This window comes from Phyllostomus discolor, chromosome 6 (assembly GCF_004126475.2).
Source record: "Phyllostomus discolor isolate MPI-MPIP mPhyDis1 chromosome 6, mPhyDis1.pri.v3, whole genome shotgun sequence".
Lineage (NCBI taxonomy): Eukaryota > Metazoa > Chordata > Mammalia > Chiroptera > Phyllostomidae > Phyllostomus > Phyllostomus discolor.
In genome coordinates, this window is record NC_040908.2 from 157,515,537 (window position 1) to 157,538,770 (window position 23,234).

At 38.4% G+C, this 23,234-nt stretch overlaps 3 protein-coding genes across 4 annotated transcripts in view; all 3 read left to right on the forward strand.

Annotated features, from left to right (window-relative positions):
• Positions 1 to 7,663, forward strand: part of LOC114500084 (olfactory receptor 4C15-like) — a 33,586-nt gene extending 25,923 nt beyond the window's left edge. The window contains exons 2-3 of the mRNA XM_028516672.2: positions 998 to 2,411; positions 7,645 to 7,663. Coding sequence (XP_028372473.1) covers positions 1,441 to 2,411; positions 7,645 to 7,663 — 990 coding nt within the window. The 5' untranslated portion in view covers positions 998 to 1,440. The remainder of the gene's footprint in view (positions 1 to 997; positions 2,412 to 7,644) is intronic.
• The window catches only part of LOC114499916 (olfactory receptor 4A5-like), a 203,310-nt gene that overhangs the window by 89,609 nt on the left and 90,467 nt on the right, over positions 1 to 23,234 (forward strand). The window lies entirely within an intron of this gene.
• On the forward strand, positions 13,283 to 20,175 carry LOC114500112 (olfactory receptor 4C15-like). Its single transcript, XM_028516704.2, has 2 exons — positions 13,283 to 14,918; positions 20,157 to 20,175. Exons 1-2 carry the CDS (start codon positions 13,948 to 13,950, stop codon positions 20,173 to 20,175), a joined length of 990 nt encoding a protein of 329 aa, XP_028372505.1. The 5' UTR covers positions 13,283 to 13,947.

Here is a 23,234-nt window from a genome sequence, read left to right on the forward strand (position 1 = left end):
TATACTCAGCACAATCTTTCCATTCCTTACCTATGTGGTTGGTGCCAATTTGTATCTGTAGTTATTGGACTATTACTTTCTGAATCTATATCACTTGCTCTGTGTCATCAAGGGGCCTCCTTCAAGCATGAGCAAAAGAATCAGAAGACTTTGATTTGCACAGGTGTATGAAGACAGTAGCAGGGCCAGCTCTGCTCCTTTCTGTCTTCATCCATTAGGAATACTTAGGTGTTGGAGCTGGGATTCTGTGTTTAAATTCCAGGCCCAGCATGTTATTTGACATTTTCTCTATAAGCATGGATTGTCTTCCAGGAAAATAGGGATAATATCATATAACATGGACTGTTTTCTAGGACTATTTCTTGAACAGCAAATTTCTTTACATTAGTAAACTTGGTCATGTTGACAATACCCTTAAGTAGGTATTATTGTTTTTCATAAACAACCGTTCTTATTTTAACTGATGAATGCAGAAAGAACCCAACTCAGTATGTGCATACTTGTTATATGTTAGTGCAGAGCTAGGCACTTTTCCATAGAGGTTTCCTTTTTACAGGGAATGATTTAATTTATCTTTTTTTGTTTTGTATTTTAATGAATTTATTGGGGTGACATTGGTTAACAAAATTATATAGACATCAAGTGTCCAATTCTATAATACATCACCTGTATATTGTATTGTGTGTTCACCATCAAAAGTCGAGCCTCCTGTTTTCACTATTTACTCACCCTTTAACCTTTTCTACATACTCCCTGTGCCCACCTCTCCTTCCCTCTGGTAATCACGATACTATTGTCTGTGTCCCTGAGGTTTTTTTCTTAATCTTTTCACCTTTTCACACAGTCCCCTAACCCACCGCCCCTCTGAGAGCTGTCAGTCTGCTTTCTGTATTCATCTTAAAGGCCCAATTCAGTTCAGAGTTAAAAACAATTGGATAAGTAGCGATGATTTTCAAATGACTCTTAAACTAGGGGATATTTCTCCTTCTCTTTGTAGATAAGGTCATCTCCTGGTCAGTGATGGCATGTGAGTCACCCCATTCCCGTTCCATACTAACGGCAGGAATGACAAATAAATTACAAGTTCTTTGGCTCAGTGTGGATATGGCTTCAGAATTCTCTTCAACAATTCACTCCAGGAAAAGTGATCTCCTTTGGCAGTGGAGATAAAAACCATGTCTCTTCCCTATTGTATATGAATATCTCTCATATAAATAAGCTCTATCCACTTTAAAGTATTGAATAATTTTTCTGCTCATGACTTCTGCCTGACCTCCCACTATAGCCTTCAGCAATTTCTAATTTCCTGTTCTTATTTACAACAGAAGCATGTAACCAGCTTTTCACATGGATGCACCAACTGCTTGATGACTGTGATAAAATGGTATCATAAACTGGTCCAAGGTGAATTTTTCTTTTTCTCATAATTGCATATTTTATATGCTTACTCTAGTAGCATTTAGCATTTCCTTGGAAATCATGCAAAACCAAAGCTTTGTAACTGAGTTTGTCCTCTTGGGGCTTTCACAGAATCCAAATGTTCAGAAAATACTATTTGTTATACTTTTGTTCAGCTATATGGCAACTCTCGGGGGCAACTTATTAATTGTGGTGACCATCAGCAGCAGCCCAGCACTCCTGGATTCCCCCATGTACTTCTTCTTGGCTTTCTTGTCCTTCCTGGATGCCTGCTTCTCCACAGTCACTGCCCCAAAGATGATTGTGGACTCTCTCTCTGAGAGGAAGACCATCTCCTTTGAGGGCTGCATGACCCAACTCTTTGCTGGACATTTCTTTGGTGGTGTGGAGGTGATTGTCCTCACAGTCATGGCCTATGACCGCTATGTGGCCATCTGCAAGCCCTTGCATTACTCTTCTATCATGAACTGGAGACTCTGTGGCATTCTGATGGGGGTGGCCTGGACAGGGGGCTTCTTACATTCCATAATACAAATTCTCTTTGCTTTACAGCTGCCCTTCTGTGGCCCCAATGTCATTGATAATTTCATATGTGACTTGTACCCTTTACTAGAGCTGGCCTGCACTGACACTCATGTGTTTGGCCCTTTGGTGGTGGCCAACAGTGGGTTTATGTGCATCATAATCTTCTCCTTGTTGCTTGTCTCCTATGGTATCATCCTGTGCTCTCTGAGAACCCACAGTACTGAAGGGCGGTTGAAGGCTCTCTCTACTTGTGGATCTCACATTATTATTGTGGTTTTGTTTTTTGTCCCCTGCATATTCTCGTATGCCCGACCTCCATCCACTTTCTCCTTTGACAAAATGGTGACAGTATTTTACACCGTCCTAACCCCCTTGCTCAATCCTTTGATTTACACTATCAGGAACAAAGAAGTGAAAAATGCCATGAAGAATGTGTGGAACAGAGTAATGGTAGTTTGTAATGAAAGGTGAGACTGATTCAATGGAATCTACACTCAGTGTGTGTTTCAAGACATGATGGAGCTGCTGAATGTAGTTCCTGCAATGAAGACTTAGAGTGGTCCAAGGTCCCTAAGTCTTCCCTGGCTTCAGTGCTCTTGAAAATGCCTCTGGTCCTCGAGGGGACAATTAACTGTAGATGGCCTTGAGGCTAGATTGACAGAAGTTTCTGTCTTTGGGGACCCCTCACTTGAAGAGATTTAGGATGAGAATAGGAAGGGCTGTTCTTTCTCCACACCTGGGTTTTCAAGACTGTTGGGAACTCTTGCCCATGACCCAGAACTGTACACTCTTTCTGGTTTTGGGGCAGTGGCATTGCACTATGTCATAGAGGCAGATGTTGAGTTCTATGATGAAATCTTGCATCAAACTGTCCTCTCTAATATTTTCTTTTGCTCCCTCCCCTCCCTGTCTTTCTGTATGCTACCCTCTGACTCTTCTTTCTTTGGGTCAGCTCACTCTCCTCTCTCCTGTACTCTCTTTACCCATTCTCTACTCTTGCCTCGTCTACACTCTTATTCATGTAGGCATCTATTTTCTGCTTTGATATTTGCTTCACCATGCAGCATACAGAACTTGATTCTGGAGTTAGACCAGTAAATTAAGGTATCAATTCATGTCTTACCTTTTGTGACAGCATGGGTGGTACTGGAGAGAATTATGCTAAATGAAATAATCCAGGCAGTAAAAGAGAATTACCATATGGTTTTACCTCTAAGTGGAAAAACTTTCTGTATCTCATTGAAAGGACCAGGAAAATGGGTACACTTATCATGTAATAGAATGTGCAGGTCAAACTAAATAATGTTAGTGAAAAGTGTTTGAATAGTAAGATTATACAACAAGTATAATACGTAACCTAGGATTGTGTTATTCAATTTAATATACAGTTAATAACACACAGCAATGCAGGTGAATACATGATAGAGGAATTTTTTCATCTTGGAAAAAAGGAGAGACTTGTGGTATCAAATATATTTAAACTGGTTCAAAATTTCAAGAGGTAAGAGTAAAAATTAAAGAAGGGAAAGTTACATTCTCCACTACTGTGGTGTCCCCCAAATCAGAGAGTTAGGAAAGTGCAGGAGTGTAAGGAAACATCAATGAGTTTAGTGCTAAAACCCCTGGAAGTGTTGGTCTGATCTAATGTGTACATCTTGTCAGGAGGTAAGTACCTGTTTTATGTCCTCAAATCTTTTCTTTGCTTATTGAAAATAAAACAAAGTAGAATTATATGACCTGGCTTTCATGGTTGTCCAACATCTGTCCATAATTTGATCTATTACAATGTTTTGATTAATGACAGCAGTTTTTAGGGAGATCATGTTTATGTTTACCTGAACCAATCCATGTTTCTCCCTTGTGATATTTTGCTGACTGTTGTCCCCTAACTCCTCCTGTCTTCACAGCCTAAAGCTCCCTCCATTTGGTGTTTACATTCTTTTCTTTTTAAATATTTTATTTATTTATTTTTAGAGAGGGAAGGGAGGGAGATAGAGAGAGAGAGAGAGAAACATCAATGTGGGGTTGCTGAGGGTTACGGCCTGAAACCTAGGCATGTACCCTGTCTGGGAATAGAACCTGGGACACTTTGGTTCACAACCGGCACTCAATTCACTGAGCTATGTCAGCCAGGGCAGTGTTTACTTTGCATTAGGAACTAACATATTTAAATTAAGTAGTAATCAATTAATTATTTCTTTTATAGTTATCAGAGATGATTAGAACTGCCAACCAGACCTTGTAACTATTATAACATCTCTAGTTTATCACACTCAACTAATACTACTTTAACTGGACTGCAAGGAAACAAAGTTTCATTTAGATGTGTAACTTCATTGGAAGTACATGGGAGATTTTATTTACTAATATTTAAATATTTTACTTAGAAAAATTCAATATAAGCTTATTGGATGTTTAATTTCAGAGAACCTTGTTGGGAATTTTAACACTCAAAGCCATAACTTCACTTCTTTTGCATTTTGAACTTTCATTGACTAATCAATTCATTCTCCAGAGATATTTCTAAATGTTGAACTGGTATTCATTTGGTAGTATTACATTCAGTTGAGTAGTTAATTCTATGTACATTCTTACATAGTTAATTGTCTAATCTAAAGGCATGCTAGTATGCTTTTGATAACTTTTAATGTACTTTTCCACCACCTTGTTGTTCATTTGTATAGATTCAGGGTATGCAGCGGAAAAATCAATGCTAAATCCCTAGTGTGATGATTCTAGCAGGGGTGTCCAAACTTTTGGTGTCTCTGGGCCACACTGGCAAGAACAGTTTTCTTGGGCAACATATTAAATACATTGCGACACGTAATCACAAAAAGATCTCATAATATTTTAGGTAAATTTATGATTTTGTGTTGGGCTGTATTCATAGCTATCCTGAGCCTCGTGCAGCCTGTGGGCCACAGGTTGGACACCCCTGTTAGACAAAGTTTTTCTCCAGAATGTCATGGCTATGTTTTGAAATTCTTTATACCTATTATGTGGATGAAATTGGCTTTTCCATAGGACTTTGATATTAGGATTATTTTATTTTTGCTTAGCTTGTGGTAAAGCAAAATAAATCAAAACAAACAAACAAACAAAAATACCCCCCAAAAAACAAACATAAAAACCCCCAGATGATAGAAATTCTTAAAATATATGGGGAAAAGGATATTTGGGGAATTAGAGAATCCCTGCTGAGTTTTTCCCTTTTTGGCACTATGTATCTACCAAAAGTGAAAAGAAAGACCCCCCACAGAAGGAAGAAATAATCATTCATGACCTATCCCTGTTTTTTTTCTCAGCACAAAAATAGGCCATAAAATTTGAAGTTACTCAAATTATTCTTAATTTGGCCTTATTTTCTTAAATTTCTTATGGCTCACAGTTTCTCTTGTAGAAAAGGAAGGTTTTTTATTTTCATTTTTCCTTTCAAAGACTTTAGGAGCTATTTGAAGCAAAAAGGTGAACATTCTTTTAACTAATCTCAAGAAAAGTGCATATGCTTAGGTTCCAAAGCTGTTTCTCTGGAGGTGTGATACATGTATTTACATTAAATAAATGCTTTATTATCAATCATAGATATTTAGGTGAGTTAGGTGACTCATCCACATACTAAGTGGCAGACTCCATATTACTATCCTCATTTACAGAGAAGCAAACTGAAGCCAAGGGAGGTTTGATCACTTACTTGCCTCAGTTCACACAGCTAAGAGTTTGAGCTACACAACTTGAATTCAGGTCTTCCAAACGTCAGTCTTACCATCTTTCAACAAAAAGCACTTGCCTGTTTATGTCTATAGATAATATTAACAGCCTTACAGATTTACATTATCTTTCCAGAAAGTTAGTTAGTTTATTTATTTATTATTGTTTATTATTTATTTATTAATTTATGTATAGGAAAATGGAGGGAGAAAGAGAGGGAGAGAAACATCAATGTGTGGTTGCCTCTCACATGGCCCCCACTGGGGACCTGGCCCTGCAACCCAGGCACATGCCCTGACTGGGAATTGAATCAGTGACTCTTTGGTTCACAGCCCGAGTTCAATCCACTGAGCTACACCAGCCAAGGCTACCTACCACAAAGATTTTGACTCATATTTTGTAGACTTATCTTGCACATAGCCACATATTTCAGCAACAATGCCCCTCTGTGTACATGGAAAATATAAGGGCACTCTCTATTACTATATAACATTTATAAAGCAAAGCTTCTCACTATGACATTCTGCCTCATGTTACTTTTTGTGAATAAACCTTTCTTAAACTCACTGTTCATCTGGGGGTATCTCTTCCATAATTTGACCATAAAGTAATGTCAGAGGATTATATGTGTGTTCTTTGGGGGTAACTGTATGTTCTACTTTATGCATGGTTATTAAATTTATAAGAAATAGAACATTTTTCTACAAAGTCTAGGTCTGGAAGAGATATAATGAACACTTAATGTACTAAATATGGTCAAGTCTGCAGCAGCTGGTGAGAAACAATTTGACAGAATCTGGACTAAATGACACATGTTTAGAAGATGAGATTAAGCCAGCAGTAAGGATAAGAAGAGTACTGAGTCAATGTTCTTTCCACTCTAAGGCAAAGAGGACGGTTTGAAGAGGGAAACTAGAGCCAGTGATTGTGTCTTATGAGTCATATTGAATACTCAGTGGAGGAATGAGGAGACTGATGAGGCACAAGTTACAAATGGTCAACAGCAAAGTTGGAAGGTGCAAGAACTGGAGGAGGAAATGTCAGGTGGTCTGACATTCTTAGTGGATTGAGTTTGCTGCTGTGGGGATAGTTGTAAAGAATGTTAAGATGTCCCTTTGCACTCACCATCAAGATTTTCTCATGAGGATCAAATGTCATTTGATTATTTTTGATACTTAACACAGCATGTAAGGAAGCAAATTGTTTACTCCTAAAAATTAGTAAGATAAATGTCGTTTGGATGTATTGGATAAGGGTACTTTAGTTTAATTTGGACTTTTAATTCAGTGAAAATGTTAAGTGAAGGGAGTGAGCTACTATTGTTCAAGGCCAACTATGAAGCAGTTTGTTCTTTATATGTTTTCAGTCCCTGAATGTAGAAACAAATTTTCTTGGATTTTTACTCCATTTTTTACAGAATAAAGTGAGACTCAATCCAGCTTAGCAATAAAGGAAAGTCTTTTAGACTCTTCTTCCTCCAGTCTTCCCACTTGACAATTCACCTCACTAGCATGGTGTGAAAATATTCAAACACAGAACCGATCGCTAGTCACATTTTGAAGATGTCCTTAAAGCTTTCTCCTCTTATTTGGGGGCCAAGTTCTTCTTTTAACTGTTTTAGCTCCCCGGATTTCCAATTTCCAAACCCTGCCAGTAACTCAGAGGCAATTCTAAACGTTCATGATCTCTCGGAGAAACCTCTTTAAATTCCAATTGGAAATCAAGAAACCAACTTTGCTTCTTTATTGATTGTTTTCCCTGAGACCACGTTGAAGATGGTGCTTGAGGCAGCAGGGAACATTCTCTAGTTTGTCTTCCAGAGATGTTCTTCCTCTCTCTCAGACGTAAAAGTAAGACTTGGAAAAGACCTTTGCATTTTTCTTCCAGCCACTGAGTGGACTTTTATTTATAGAGAATAGAGATGGCCATCACCAGCACTTTCAAGGAACTCACCCATGGTGAGATCTATAATTCACAGTTTTCCCTTTTCAGAGAAAATGTGAAGTTGTGATGCTGTTTTAAAAGTAGGGTGTCATGGTCCAGGTATGAGGTCTAACGCAACATGTGAGTCTATCATTTAACTGTGCACACTTGGACTGGTTACATAACCTTTCTGGCTCTCAGAATCTTTATTTTTGATGGGTGTTATATCACCAAGTTCAGAGGGCTAAGAAACCAATAATACATGTGGAGTCATTAGGAGAGTGCTTACCACATAATACTGTCCTGTTGGGAACCGCCCTGACTGGTATCAGAAGCTGAAACCCCCACCTAGGCTAAGGGAATGCCCTTGGCACCATAAGCCAGCAAGGAGACAAAAGCTTATCTCCCTGGCAGGAATGCTGCTTCTGCTGCTGAACCCCAAAAAGCTTGGTCGGTTAGCCAAAGACGGGTAAGATTCCCCACAGGGGAACAACCTAAGGCAGGCACGATCACTTTGGGAGGCCCCCCAAAAGAAGGACTTGGGGGGCTGTAGCAAAACAGGGTGACGGACCCTCGCTCCTCGGCTTTGACATAGCCTGAGTTCTCATCGTCTGGGAGAAAATCTCCTTATTGCCTTAGTTCCCAACTAAGCCTGAAACAATGACAGGGTGGTGCAGCTCTGTGCGGATTCCCTGGTAATCAGGCCTAAGAAAGAACATGTAAATTACTGTGAAACCTTCTTTGTTTAAAATGCTCTCAGTTGAATGCGAGGGGTCCAAGGAGGAAGTTCGTTCCTCAAAGTCTTACAGCTGTTTGACCCCCACTCAATAGACCAGCAGAATTCCTTGTTTTCTATAGTTCCTTACTTCCCCCTGATAAGTACTGTATTTTACCTGAATTATTATGCAAAATGAGCCCAATAAAAGCATGTATGGATGGTAAATCGGGGCCCTCCCCACTAGGGGGGTTGGCCATTCTGTCCCTACTTCCCCACAGGACCTGGTTGTCTCTGTGTATGTTTGTTTCTCCCGTGTTTTTCGTCGAGCCATCCGCAGCATTCCGTGGTCACTGCTGGCCGGTGACCCACGCGCAACACTGTCCATGCTCAATAAATAGCCTCTGTCAGAATGCAAACTGTTTTTGGAAGCTTAGGAGGTTCTATTAATTAAAGTCTAATGAAATCAGACCTGTCTTCAGTTTTTCACATTTAGGTTAAATCCAAATACCTTAAAAATGCAACTAGTGCATATTTCTGCCTCAACTTTCTAACAGCATTTAATTTATTCTTTCCAGTTGTATTCTCAATTATCTTTCATATGAGGATGAATGTCCTAATGTAGTTTTAAATATTCCCATCCTAGTGTTTTCGATTAAAAGGTGGAATTTTCAGAGGCTGTATAAAGAATAGCCTTGTAGGAGCATGATAATTCAACTGCTGTTTACCTTTCACAATTACTGATATAATATTGCACTAGTATTCCCAGTACTAAATCCCCAGCAAAGGCACACAGCCATTCATTAAGGGTAGGAAAGAGTGTCTCACTTAAGTCACAGAGCAGAATCTCCGAATTTTAATCATGTTCACTGAATTTTCCCTAGAGCATTTGATATCATAAATAGCCTTAGATTTCTGCACCAGAACTGTTCAGGAATAGTTACATGGCTGAACTTAAAATGCTTTAGTGCTAGGGGTTGTGGCTTTGCCCCTTTCTTAAAGTGAACTGAATTGCTAGGGCAATAGAAGAAAAGAAGGTTCAGGCATCAGTCAGGAAGGACATAGGTGGACACAGAGAAGGGTTATTATTTTTTCAAATTCCAGAATCAGTAAGGGTGTACAAGTTGAGACATTCAGGGACATCAGGAGATTATGGAGAGGAGGAAAAGGGCTCTGGAATCTGAAGAGAGCATTTCCCAGATGGTCAAAAAGGAACATGATTAGGTAGATTGAGAATAAAACTTTTATTGCTAAAGTAAAGAATACACTGGATTTAAGGAACTTAACTAGGAGACAAGTTTGAATGTGGTTTTAGTCTATTCTTTTAATTTTTAATAATTATATTTCCTTAGAAAATTACATGCAAATATAACTGATATGCACATATAGGTACATATAAATGCATCTAAAATTCACTACTTGAAATATAATTACAAAGTACTACTTATGACAACCTTACTACTAATTTTTCATATATTTTCAATTATTATATGTACTTTGAAATTGACAGAGGTATTTCTATTGTTTTTGGAACAACAGATGCTAGCATCAGTTTGCTGCCAGAATGGATGAGAATGAAATAGTGGGCAATGGGGAGAGAGGGGAGGCCAAATATCCAAGGCCACAGCCCCATGAGGTGGCCTAAAGCCCACAGTCCATGGCTGGGAGGGGCTGTGCACAATCTGGTGCTGCTCCGGTATATTAAAGTACATGGCTATGAAGAAAGGAAAGACCTTGGAGTCTTTTAGGAAAAATATGAACAGAATCAGCTGCTTCCTATAAGACTGTATGAACTACAAATTGATTTCAAAGTGAGTATAGAGATTGGGAAGGGTTGGGACAATGATATGGCTATTTATGGAAGGTTTACGTTAGTTTACGATTTTCAGTGTAAGATTCTATGTATGTTAGCATGTTAGTTCCAGTTATGCAAATTAACCATAATGGAGATAATAAAATTATAGTAAAAACCCCATCTCCTTTGTTTTTAACTTTTTAGATAGAGGATGATATGGTGTTGTGGGTTTTGAACTTGAGTCTTTTTGGTTTTCGAGACAACACTCAACCCACTGAGCTACACCAGTCAGGGCTAAACCTGACCCTTAATGTTAACTCTACGTGCCAAAAGTAAGTCTACCATATGTTCTCTTCTAAATTTTAAAATTATATTAAAATGTCTGTGCAAAGCAGAATTATTACAATGTTTTATTTTCTCTTTTAATGTATTGTAAACAGGCCTCACCATGTACATCCTTGTATTATTTAGTATTCACTGCATCTTAATTTGTAGTACTGCTTTGCAGAAACATCTTCCCATTATTGAACATTTTATATATTTCTAAAGTTTTACTGTTATGAAAAACATGCATCATCTTCAATTATAGAACTTACAGTACCTCATTTCACATTTAGAAATTTTTTAGGATTGGGTTCTAAAAAAGAAATAGAAACAGGTATACAATCCTGGAAGTATTTATTAAAATATTTGTGAAAGACCCCTGGCTGGTGTAGCTCAGTGGATTGAGCGCGGGCTGGGAACCAAAGTGTCCCAGGTTTGATTCCCAGCCAGGGTACATGCCTGGTTTGCAGGCCATAACCCCCAGCAACCGCACATTGATGTTTCTCTCTCTCTCTCTCTCTCTCTCTCTCTCTTTCCCTCCCTTCCCTCTCTAAATAAATAAAATCTTTAAAAAAATATTTGTGAAAGGGTTACATGAAATCAAATAGTTTGATTGCAATTTTAGAATTAATATAATTTTGCCCCTTTTTATTGAATTGATTGGGGCGACACTGGTTAACAAAATTATATAATTTTCAGGCACATAATTCAGTAACACATCACCTGTACACTGTACTGTGTGTTCAGCATCCCAAATGTAGTATCTGTTGTCGCCATTGATTTCCCTATACCCTCCTCCACCACTCCCACCTTCCCTCTCCCTGACAATCACCACATTGTTGTCTGTGGCTCCAAGTGTTCTGTCATTTATTTTTGTTTTTTGCTCTGTCCCTTCACCTCTCCCACTTAGCAGCCCTCAGCCTCAACAGCTGTTAGCATGTTCTCTCTATCCATGAGTCTGTCTCTATTTTGTTTGTTCATTTTGTTCATTAGATTCCTCATATGAGTGAGATCATATGATACTTGTCTTTCTCTTACTGGCTTACTTCACTCAGCATGATTCTCTTCAGGTCCATCCATACTGTCACAAAGGGTAAGCTTTTTTTCTTTTTTACATCCCAGTAGTATTCTATTGTGTAAATGTACCTTTAGTGAGGGTGAGGAGGTGGAGAAAAGGGAACCGTGTTGCCCTGTTGTTAGGAATGTAGATTGGCACAACCACAGTGGAAAACACTGTGGAGTTACCTCAACAAATTAATAATGTAATTGATTTATGACTCAGTGTTTCTACTTCTGAGAATTTATTTGAAAAAACCCACAACACTAATTTGAAAGAATATATGCCCACTATGTTCATTGCTGAGAAGCTGACAACTGCTGGATCGTACATTGGTATTTTTGATTTTTAACAAATGGTCATTGACTGATCCAGTGACCTTCCAGGGTTTGCTTTGTACTCTTATTTTTTGGGTGACAATTTGTAGCTGAATATGTTGTTCACAGTGCAAGTTTGTATAAGAATGTCTAGTACCTTGGGAATTTAATGGAAATGGTTATTTTAAAGTAAGCACAAAGACATATATTACCATAAACGAGCATATCTTTATTGTAAAATTGGTTTTGTTAGCTCTGAATGGTTTTCACTAAGATTAGGTTATTTTTAATTCTCACTGTAAGCCTCATTATTATTTTATTTACCGATTTAACAAACAGATTATATATATATGTACACACATATTTTTGAGACATAAATTTCTGTTTTATGTACAGGTGAGGATGCAAACATTCTCAAAAACTGAAGTGTAACTATAGAAAGTAGTCAATAGTTGGAGTACTTCTCTGGACAACTCATAGGTAAGGTGGCTGTCTTGCTAAGTGAGAGAATAGTGACTAAAATTGGTGAGGGCAGTTATCATAAGCAAGTTTTGCATTTTTCCAATTTGTCACTCACCGTAATCTTGTGGGATGAGCATGTAGATTATACATGAACATACTTAGTTTGCAGTAAAGTCATATAAATGACAATTTGTACAATATCAGATTGGGCCACATACTATAAATAATTAGTAAATAATTTAAAAAGTCTGAAGACTCTAGCTATACTCAGCACAATCTTTCCATTCCTTACCTATGTGGTTGGTGCCAATTTGTATCTGTAGTTATTGGACTATTACTTTCTGAATCTATATCACTTGCTCTGTGTCATCAAGGGGCCTCCTTCAAGCATGAGCAAAAGAATCAGAAGACTTTGATTTGCACAGGTGTATGAAGACAGTAGCAGGGCCAGCTCTGCTCCTTTCTGTCTTCATCCATTAGGAATACTTAAGTGTTGGAGCTGGGATTCTGTGTTTAAATTCCAGGCCCAGCATGTTATTTGACATTTTCTCTATAAGCATGGATTGTCTTCCAGGAAAATAGGGATAATATCATATAACATGGACTGTTTTCTAGGACTATTTCTTGAACAGCAAATTTCTTTACATTAGTAAACTTGGTCATGTTGACAATACCCTTAAGTAGGTATTATTGTTTTTCATAAACAACCGTTCTTATTTTAACTGATGAATGAAGAAAGAACCCAACTCAGTATGTTCATACTTGTTATATGTTAGTGCAGAGCTAGGCACTTTTCCATAGAGCTTTCCTTTTTACAGGGAATGATTTAATTTATCTTTTTTTGTTTTGTATTTTAATGAATTTATTGGGGTGACATTGGTTAACAAAATTATATAGACATCAAGTGTCCAATTCTATAATACATCACCTGTATATTGTATTGTGTGTTCACCATCAAAAGTCGAGCCTCCTGTTTTCACTATTTACTCACCCTTTAACCTTTTCTACATACTCCCTGTGCCCACCTCTCCTTCCCTCTGGTAATCACGATACTATTGTCTGTGTCCCTGAGGTTTTTTTCTTAATCTTTTCACCTTTTCACACAGTCCCCTAACCCACCGCCCCTCTGAGAGCTGTCAGTCTGCTTTCTGTATTCATCTTAAAGGCCCAATTCAGTTCAGAGTTAAAAACAATTGGATAAGTAGCGATGATTTTCAAATGACTCTTAAACTAGGGGATATTTCTCCTTCTCTTTGTAGATAAGGTCATCTCCTGGTCAGTGATGGCATGTGAGTCACCCCATTCCCGTTCCATACTAACGGCAGGAATGACAAATAAATTACAAGTTCTTTGGCTCAGTGTGGATATGGCTTCAGAATTCTCTTCAACAATTCACTCCAGGAAAAGTGATCTCCTTTGGCAGTGGAGATAAAAACCATGTCTCTTCCCTATTGTATATGAATATCTCTCATATAAATAAGCTCTATCCACTTTAAAGTATTGAATAATTTTTCTGCTCATGACTTCTGCCTGACCTCCCACTATAGCCTTCAGCAATTTCTAATTTCCTGTTCTTATTTACAACAGAAGCATGTAACCAGCTTTTCACATGGATGCACCAACTGCTTGATGACTGTGATAAAATGGTATCATAAACTGGTCCAAGGTGAATTTTTCTTTTTCTCATAATTGCATATTTTATATGCTTACTCTAGTAGCATTTAGCATTTCCTTGGAAATCATGCAAAACCAAAGCTTTGTAACTGAGTTTGTCCTCTTGGGGCTTTCACAGAATCCAAATGTTCAGAAAATACTATTTGTTATACTTTTGTTCAGCTATATGGCAACTCTCGGGGGCAACTTATTAATTGTGGTGACCATCAGCAGCAGCCCAGCACTCCTGGATTCCCCCATGTACTTCTTCTTGGCTTTCTTGTCCTTCCTGGATGCCTGCTTCTCCACAGTCACTGCCCCAAAGATGATTGTGGACTCTCTCTCTGAGAGGAAGACCATCTCCTTTGAGGGCTGCATGACCCAACTCTTTGCTGGACATTTCTTTGGTGGTGTGGAGGTGATTGTCCTCACAGTCATGGCCTATGACCGCTATGTGGCCATCTGCAAGCCCTTGCATTACTCTTCTATCATGAACTGGAGACTCTGTGGCATTCTGATGGGGGTGGCCTGGACAGGGGGCTTCTTACATTCCATAATACAAATTCTCTTTGCTTTACAGCTGCCCTTCTGTGGCCCCAATGTCATTGATAATTTCATATGTGACTTGTACCCTTTACTAGAGCTGGCCTGCACTGACACTCATGTGTTTGGCCCTTTGGTGGTGGCCAACAGTGGGTTTATGTGCATCCTAATCTTCTCCTTGTTGCTTGTCTCCTATGGTATCATCCTGTGCTCTCTGAGAACCCACAGTACTGAAGGGCGGTTGAAGGCTCTCTCTACTTGTGGATCTCACATTATTATTGTGGTTTTGTTTTTTGTCCCCTGCATATTCACGTTTGCCCGACCTCCATCCACTTTCTCCTTTGACAAAATGGTGACAGTATTTTACACCGTCCTAACCCCCTTGCTCAATCCTTTGATTTACACTATCAGGAACAAAGAAGTGAAAAATGCCATGAAGAATGTGTGGAACAGAGTAATGGTAGTTTGTAATGAAAGGTGAGACTGATTCAATGGAATCTACACTCAGTGTGTGTTTCAAGACATGATGGAGCTGCTGAATGTAGTTCCTGCAATGAAGACTTAGAGTGGTCCAAGGTCCCTAAGTCTTCCCTGGCTTCAGTGCTCTTGAAAATGCCTCTGGTCCTCGAGGGGACAATTAACTGTAGATGGCCTTGAGGCTAGATTGACAGAAGTTTCTGTCTTTGGGGACCCCTCACTTGAAGAGATTTAGGATGAGAATAGGAAGGGCTGTTCTTTCTCCACACCTGGGTTTTCAAGACTGTTGGGAACTCTTGCCCATGACCCAGAACTGTACACTCTTTCTGGTTTTGGGGCAGTGGTATTGCACTATGTCATAGAGGCAGATGTTGAGTTCTATGATGAAATCTTGCATCAAACTGTCCTCTCTAATATTTTCTTTTGCTCCCTCCCCTCCCTGTCTTTCTGTATGCTACCCTCTGACTCTTCTTTCTTTGGGTCAGCTCACTCTCCTCTCTCCTGTACTCTCTTCACCCATTCTGTACTCTTGCCTCGTCTACACTCTTATTCATGTAGGCATCTATTTTCTGCTTTGATATTTGCTTCACCATGCAGCATACAGAACTTGATTCTGGAGTTAGACCAGTAAATTAAGGTATCAATTCATGTCTTACCTTTTGTGACAGCATGGGTGGAACTGGAGAGAATTATGCTAAGTGAAATAATCCAGGCAGTAAAAGAGAATTACCATATGGTTTTACCTCTAAGTGGAAAAACTTTCTGTATCTCATTGAAAGGACCAGGAAAATGGGTACACTTATCTTGTAATAGAATGTGCAGGTCAAACTAAATAATGTTAGTGAAAAGTGTTTGAATAGTAAGATTATACAACAAGAATAATATGTAACCTAGGATTGTGTTATTCAATTTAATATACAGTTAATAACACACAGCAATGCAGGTGAATACATGATAGAGGCATTTTTTCATCTTGGGAAAAAGGAGCGACTTGTGGTATCAAATATATTTAAACTGGTTCAAAATTTCAAGAGGTAAGAGTAAAAATTAAAGAAGGGAAAGTTACATTCTCCACTACTGTGGTGTCCCCCAAATCAGAGAGTTAGGAAAGTGCAGGAGTGTAAGGAAACATCAATGAGTTTAGTGCTAAAACCCCTGGAAGTGTTGGTCTGATCTAATGTGTACATCTTGTCAGGAGGTAAGTACCTGTTTTATGTCCTCAAATCTTCTCTTTGCTTATTGAAAATAAAACAAAGTAGAATTATATGACCTGGCTTTCATGGTTGTCCAACATCTGTCCATAATTTGATCTCTTACAATGTTTTGATTAATGACAACAGTTTTTAGGGAGATCATGTGTATGTTTACCTGAACCAATCCATGTTTCTCCCTTGTGATATTTTGCTGACTGTTGTCCCCTAACTGCTCCTGTCTTCACAGCCTAAAGCTCCCTCCATTTGTTGTTTACTTTCTTTTCTTTTTAAATATTTTATTTATTTATTTTTAGAGAGGGAAGGGAGGGAGATAGAGAGAGAGAGAGAGAAACATCAATGTGGGGTTGCTGAGGGTTACAGCCTGAAACCTAGGCATGTACCCTGTCTGGGAATAGAACCTGGGACACTTTGGTTCACAACCCGCACTCAATTCACTGAGCTATGTCAGCCAGGGCAGTGTTTACTTTGCATTAGGAACTAACATATTTAAATTAAGTAGTAATCAATTAATTATTTCTTTTATAGTTATGAGAGATGATTAGAACTGCCAACCAGACCTTGTAACTATTATAACATCTCTAGTTTATCACACTCAACTAATACTACTTTAACTGGACTGCAAGGAAACAAAGTTTCATTTAGATGTGTAACTTCATTGGAAGTACATGGGAGATTTTATTTACTAATATTTAAATATTTTACTTAGAAAAATTCAATATAAGCTTATTGGATGTTTAATTTCAGAGAACCTTGTTGGGAATTTTAACACTCAAAGCCATAACTTCACTTCTTTTGCATTTTGAACTTTCATTGACCAATCAATTCATTCTCCAGGGATATTTCTAAATGTTGAACTGGTATTCATTTGGTAGTATTACATTCAGTTGAGTAGTTAATTCTATGTACATTCTTACATAGTTAATTGTCCGATCTAAAGGCATGCTAGTATGCTTTTGATAACTTTTAATGTACTTTCCACCGCCTTGTTGTTCATTTGTATAGATTCAGGGTATGCAGCGGAAAAATCAATGCTAAATCCCTAGTGTGATGATTCTAGCAGGGGTGTCCAAACTTTTGGTGTCTCTGGGCCACACTGGCAAGAACAGTTTTCTTGGGCAACATATTAAATACACTGCGACACGTAATCACAAAAAGATCTCATAATGTTTTAGGTAAATTTATGATTTTGTGTTGGGCTGCATTCATAGCTATCCTGAGCCTCGTGCAGCCTGTGGGCCACAGGTTGGACACCCCTGTTAGACAAAGTTTTTCTCCAGAATGTCATGGCTATGTTTTGAAATTCTTTATACCTATTATGTGGATGAAATTGGCTTTTCCATAGGACTTTGATATTAGGATTATTTTATTTTTGCTTAGCTTGTGGTAAAGCAAATTAAATCAAAATGAACAAACAAACAAAAATACCCCCCAAAAACAAACAAAAAACCCCCCAGATGATAGAAATTCTTAAAATATATGGGGAAAAGGATATTTGGGGAATTAGAGAATCCCTGCTGAGTTTTTCCCTTTTTGGCACTATGTATCTACCAAAAGTGAAAAGAAAGACCCCCCACAGAAGGAAGAAATAATCATTCATGACCTATCCCTGTTTTTTTCCTCAGCACAAAAATAGGCCATAAAATTTGAAGTTACTCAAATTATTCTTAATTTGGCCTTATTTTCTTAAATTTCTTATGGCTCACAGTTTCTCTTGTAGAAAAGGAAGGTTTTTTATTTCCATTTTTCCTTTCAAAGACTTTAGGAGCTATTTGAAGCAACAAAGGTGAACATTCTTTTAACTAATCTCAAGAAAAGTGCATATGCTTAGGTTCCAAAGCTGTTTCTCTGGAGGTGTGATACATGTATTTACATTAAATAAATGCTTTATTATCAATCATAGATATTTAGGTGAGTTAGGTGACTCATCCACATACTAAGTCGGCAGACTCCATATTACTATCCTCATTTACAGAGAAGCAAACTGAAGCCAAGGGAGGTTTGATCACTTACTTGCCTCAGTTCACACAGCTAAGAGTTTGAGCTATACAACTTGAATTCAGGTCTTCCAAAAGTCAGTTTTACCATCTTTCAACAAAAATCACTTGCCTGTTTATGTCTATAGATAATATTAACAGCCTTACAGATTTACATTATCTTTCCAGAAAGTTAGTTAGTTAGTTTATTTATTTATTATTGTTTATTATTTATTTATTAATTTATGTATAGGAAAATGGAGGGAGAAAGAGAGGGAGAGAAACATCAATGTGTGGTTGCCTCTCACATGGCCCCCACTGGGGACCTGGCCCTGCAACCCAGGCACATGCCCTGACTGGGAATTGAATCAGTGACTCTTTGGTTCACAGCCCGAGTTCAATCCACTGAGCTACACCAGCCAAGGCTACCTACCACAAAGATTTTGACTCATATTTTGTAGACTTATCTCGCACATAGCCACATATTTCAGCAACAATGCCCCTCTGTGTACATGGAAAATATCAGGGCACTCTAAATTACCATATAACATTTATAAAGCAAAGCTTCTCACTATGACATTCTGCCTCATGTTACTTTTTGTGAATAAACCTTTCTTAAACTCACTGTTCATCTGGGGGTATCTCTTCCATAATTTGACCATAAAGTAATGTCAGAGGATTATATGTGTGTTCCTTGGGGGTACCTGTGTGTTCCACTTTATGCATGGTTATTAAATTCATAAGAAATAGAACATTTTTCTACAAAGTCTAGGTCTGGAAGAGATATAATGAACACTTAATGTACTAAATATGGTCAAGTCTGCAGCAGCTGGTGAGAAACAATTTGACAGAATCTGGACTAAATGACACATGTTTAGAAGATGAGAGTAAGCCAGCAGTAAGGATAAGAAGAGTACTGAGTCAATGTTCTTTCCACTCTAAGGCAAAGAGGAGGGTTTGAAGAGGGAAACTAGAGCCAGTGATTGTGTCTTATGAGTCATATTGAATACTCAGTGGATGAGTGAGGAGACTGATGAGGCACAAGTTACAAATGGTCAACAGCAAAGTTGGAGGGTGCAAGAACTGGAGGAGGAAATGTCAGGTGTTCTGACATTCTTAGTGGATGGAGTTTGCTGCTGTGGGGATAGTTGTAAAGAATGTTAAGATGTCCCTTTGCACTCAGCATCAAGATTTTCTCATGAGGATCAACTGTCATTTGATTATTTTTGATACTTAACACAGCATGTAAGGAAGCAAGATTGTTTACTCCTAAAAATTAGTAAGATAAATGTTGTTTGGATGTATTGGATAAGGGTACTTTAGTTTAATTTGGACTTTTAATTCAGTGAAAATGTTAAGTGAAGGGAGTGAGCTACTATTGTTCAAGGCCAACTATGAAGCAGTTTGTTCTTTATATGTTTTAAGTCCCTGAATGTAGAAACAAGTGTTGTTGGATTTTTACTCCATTTTTTACAGAATAAAGTGAGACTCAATCCAGCTTAGCAATAAAGGAAAGTCTTTTAGACTCTTCTTCCTCCAGTCTTCCCACTTCACAATTCACCTCACCAGCATGGTGTGAAAATATTCAAACACAGAACCGATCGCTAGTCACATTTTGAAGATGTCCTTAAAGCTTTCTCCTCTTATTTGGGGGCCAAGTTCTTCTTTTAACTGTTTTAGCTCCCCTGATTTCCAGTTTCCAAAATCTGCCAGTAACTCAGAGGCAATTCTAAAGGTTCATGATCTCTCGGAGAAACCTCTTTAAATTCCAATTGGAAATCAAGAAACCAATTTTGCTTCTTTATTGATTGTTTTCCCTGAGACCATGTTGAAGATGGTGCTTGCGGCGGCAGGGAACATTCTCTAGTTTGTCTTCCAGAGATGTTCTTCCTCTCTCTCAGATGTAAAAGTAAGACTTGGAAAAGACCTTTGCATTTTTCTTCCAGCCACTGAGTGGACTTTTATTTATAGAGAATAGAGATGGCCATCACCAGCACTTTCAAGGAACTCACCCATGGTGAGATCTATAATTCACAGTTTTCCCTTTTCAGAGAAAATGTGAAGTTGTGATGCTGTTTTAAAAGTAGGTTGTCATGGTCCAGGTATGAGGTCTAACGCAACATGTGAGTCTATCATTTAACTGTGCACACTTGGACTGGTTACATAACCTTTCTGGCTCTCAGAATCTTTATTTTTGATGGGTGTTATATCACCAAGTTCAGAGGGCTAAGAAACCAATAATACATGTGGAGTCATTAGGAGAGTGCTTACTACATAATACTGTCCTGTTGGGAACCGCCCTGACTGGTATCAGAAGCTGAAACCCCCACCTAGGCTAAGGGAATGCCCTTGGCACCATAAGCCAGCAAGGAGACAAAAGCTTATCTCCCTGGCAGGAATGCTGCTTCTGCTGCTGAACCCCAAAAAGCTTGGTCGGTTAGCCAAAGACAGGTAAGATTCCCCACAGGGGAACAACCTAAGGCAGGCATGATCACTTTGGGAGGCCCCCCAAAAGAAGGACTTGGGGGGCTGTAGCAAAACAGGGTGACGGACCCTCGCTCCTCGGCTTTGACATAGCCTGAGTTCTCATCGTCTGGGAGAAAATCTCCTTATTGCCTTAGTTCCCAACTAAGCCTGAAACAATGACAGGGTGGTGCAGCTCTGTGCGGATTCCCTGGTAATCAGGCCTAAGAAAGAACATGTAAATTACTGTGAAACCTTCTTTGTTTAAAATGCTCTCAGTTGAATGCGAGGGGTCCAAGGAGGAAGTTCGTTCCTCAAAGTCTTACAGCTGTTTGACCCCCACTCAATAGACCAGCAGAATTCCTTGTTTTCTATAGTTCCTTACTTCCCCCTGATAAGTACTGTATTTTACCTGAATTATTATGCAAAATGAGCCCAATAAAAGCATGTATGGATGGTAAATCGGGGCCCTCCCCACTAGGGGGGGTGGCCATTCTGTCCCTACTTCCCCACAGGACCTGGTTGTCTCTGTGTATGTTTGTTTCTCGCGTGTTTTTCGTCGAGCCATCCGCAGCGTTCCGTGGTCACTGCTGGCCGGTGACCCACGCGCAACACTGTCCATGCTCAATAAATAGCCTCTGTCAGAATGCAAACTGTTTTTGGAAGCTTAGGAGGTTCTATTAATTAAAGTCTAATGAAATCAGACCTGTCTTCAGTTTTTCACATTTAGGTTAAATCCAAATACCTTAAAAATGCAACTAGTGCATATTTCTGCCTCAACTTTCTAACAGCATTTAATTTATTCTTTCCAGTTGTATTCTCAATTATCTTTCATATGAGGATGAATGTCCTAATGTAGTTTTAAATATTCCCATCCTAGTGTTTTCGATTAAAAGGTGGAATTTTCAGAGGCTGTATAAAGAATAGCCTTGTAGGAGCATGATAATTCAACTGCTGTTTACCTTTCACAATTACTGATATAATATTGCACTAGTATTCCCAGTACTAAATCCCCAGCAAAGGCACACAGCCATTCATTAAGCGTAGGAAAGAGTGTCTCACTTAAGTCACAGAGCAGAATCTCCGAATTTTAATCATGTTCACTGAATTTTCCCTAGAGCATTTGATATCATAAATAGCCTTAGATTTCTGCACCAGAACTGTTCAGGAATAGTTACATGGCTGAACTTAAAATGCTTTAGTGCTAGGGGTTGTGGCTTTGCCCCTTTCTTAAAGTGAACTGAATTGCTAGGGCAATAGAAGAAAAGAAGGTTCAGGCATCAGTCAGGAAGGACATAGGTGGACACAGAGAAGGGTTATTATTTTTTCAAATTCCAGAATCAGTAAGGGTGTACAAGTTGAGACATTCAGGGACATCAGGAGATTATGGAGAGGAGGAAAAGGGCTCTGGAATCTGAAGAGAGCATTTCCCAGATGGTCAAAAAGGAACATGATTAGGTAGATTGAGAATAAAACTTTTATTGCTAAAGTAAAGAATACACTGGATTTAAGGAACTTAACTAGGAGACAAGTTTGAATGTGGTTTTAGTCTATTCTTTTAATTTTTAATAATTATATTTCCTTAGAAAATTACATGCAAATATAACTGATATGCACATATAGGTACATATAAATGCATCTAAAATTCACTACTTGAAATATAATTACAAAGTACTACTTATGACAACCTTACTACTAATTTTTCATATATTTGCAATTATTATATGTACTTTGAAATTGACAGAGGTATTTCTATTGTTTTTGGAACAACAGATGCTAGCATCAGTTTGCTGCCAGAATGGATGAGAATGAGATAGTGGGCAATGGGGAGAGAGAGGAGGCCTAATATCCAAGGCCATAGCCCCATGAGGTGGCCTAAAGCCCACAGTCCATGGCTGGGAGGGGCTGTGCACAATCTGGTCCTGCTCCGGTATATTAAAGTACATGGCTATGAAGAAAGGAAAGACCTTGGAGTCTTTTAGGAAAAATACGAACAGAATCAGCTGCTTCTTATAGGACTGTATGAACTACAAATTGATTTCAAAGTGAGTATAGAGATTGGGAAGGGTTGGGACAATGATATGGCTATTTATGGAAGGTTTACGTTAGTTTACGATTTTCAGTGTAAGATTCTATGTATGTTAGCATGTTAGTTCCAGTTATGCAAATTAACCATAATGGAGATAATAAAATTATAGTAAAAACCCCATCTCCTTTGTTTTTAACTTTTTAGATAGAGGATGATATGGTGTTGTGGGTTTTGAACTTGAGTCTTTTTGGTTTTCGAGACAACACTCAACCCACTGAGCTACACCAGTCAGGGCTAAACCTGACCCTTAATGTTAACTCTACGTGCCAAAAGTAAGTCTACCATATGTTCTCTTCTAAATTTTAAAATTATATTAAAATGTCTGTGCAAAGCAGAATTATTACAATGTTTTATTTTCTCTTTTAATGTATTGTAAACAGGCCTCACCATGTACATCCTTGTATTATTTAGTATTCACTGCATCTTAATGTGTAGTACTGCTTTGCAGAAACATCTTCCCATTATTGAACATTTTATATATTTCTAAAGTTTTACTGTTATGAAAAACATGCATCATCTTCAATTATAGAACTTACAGTACCTCATTTCACATTTAGAAATTTTTTAGGATTGGGTT

Excerpts from the sequence above, each read along its gene's own strand:
- LOC114500112 (XM_028516704.2), top strand. The coding sequence starts at position 13,948 with ATGCTTACTCTAGTAGCATTTAGCATTTCCTTGGAAATCATGCAAAAC.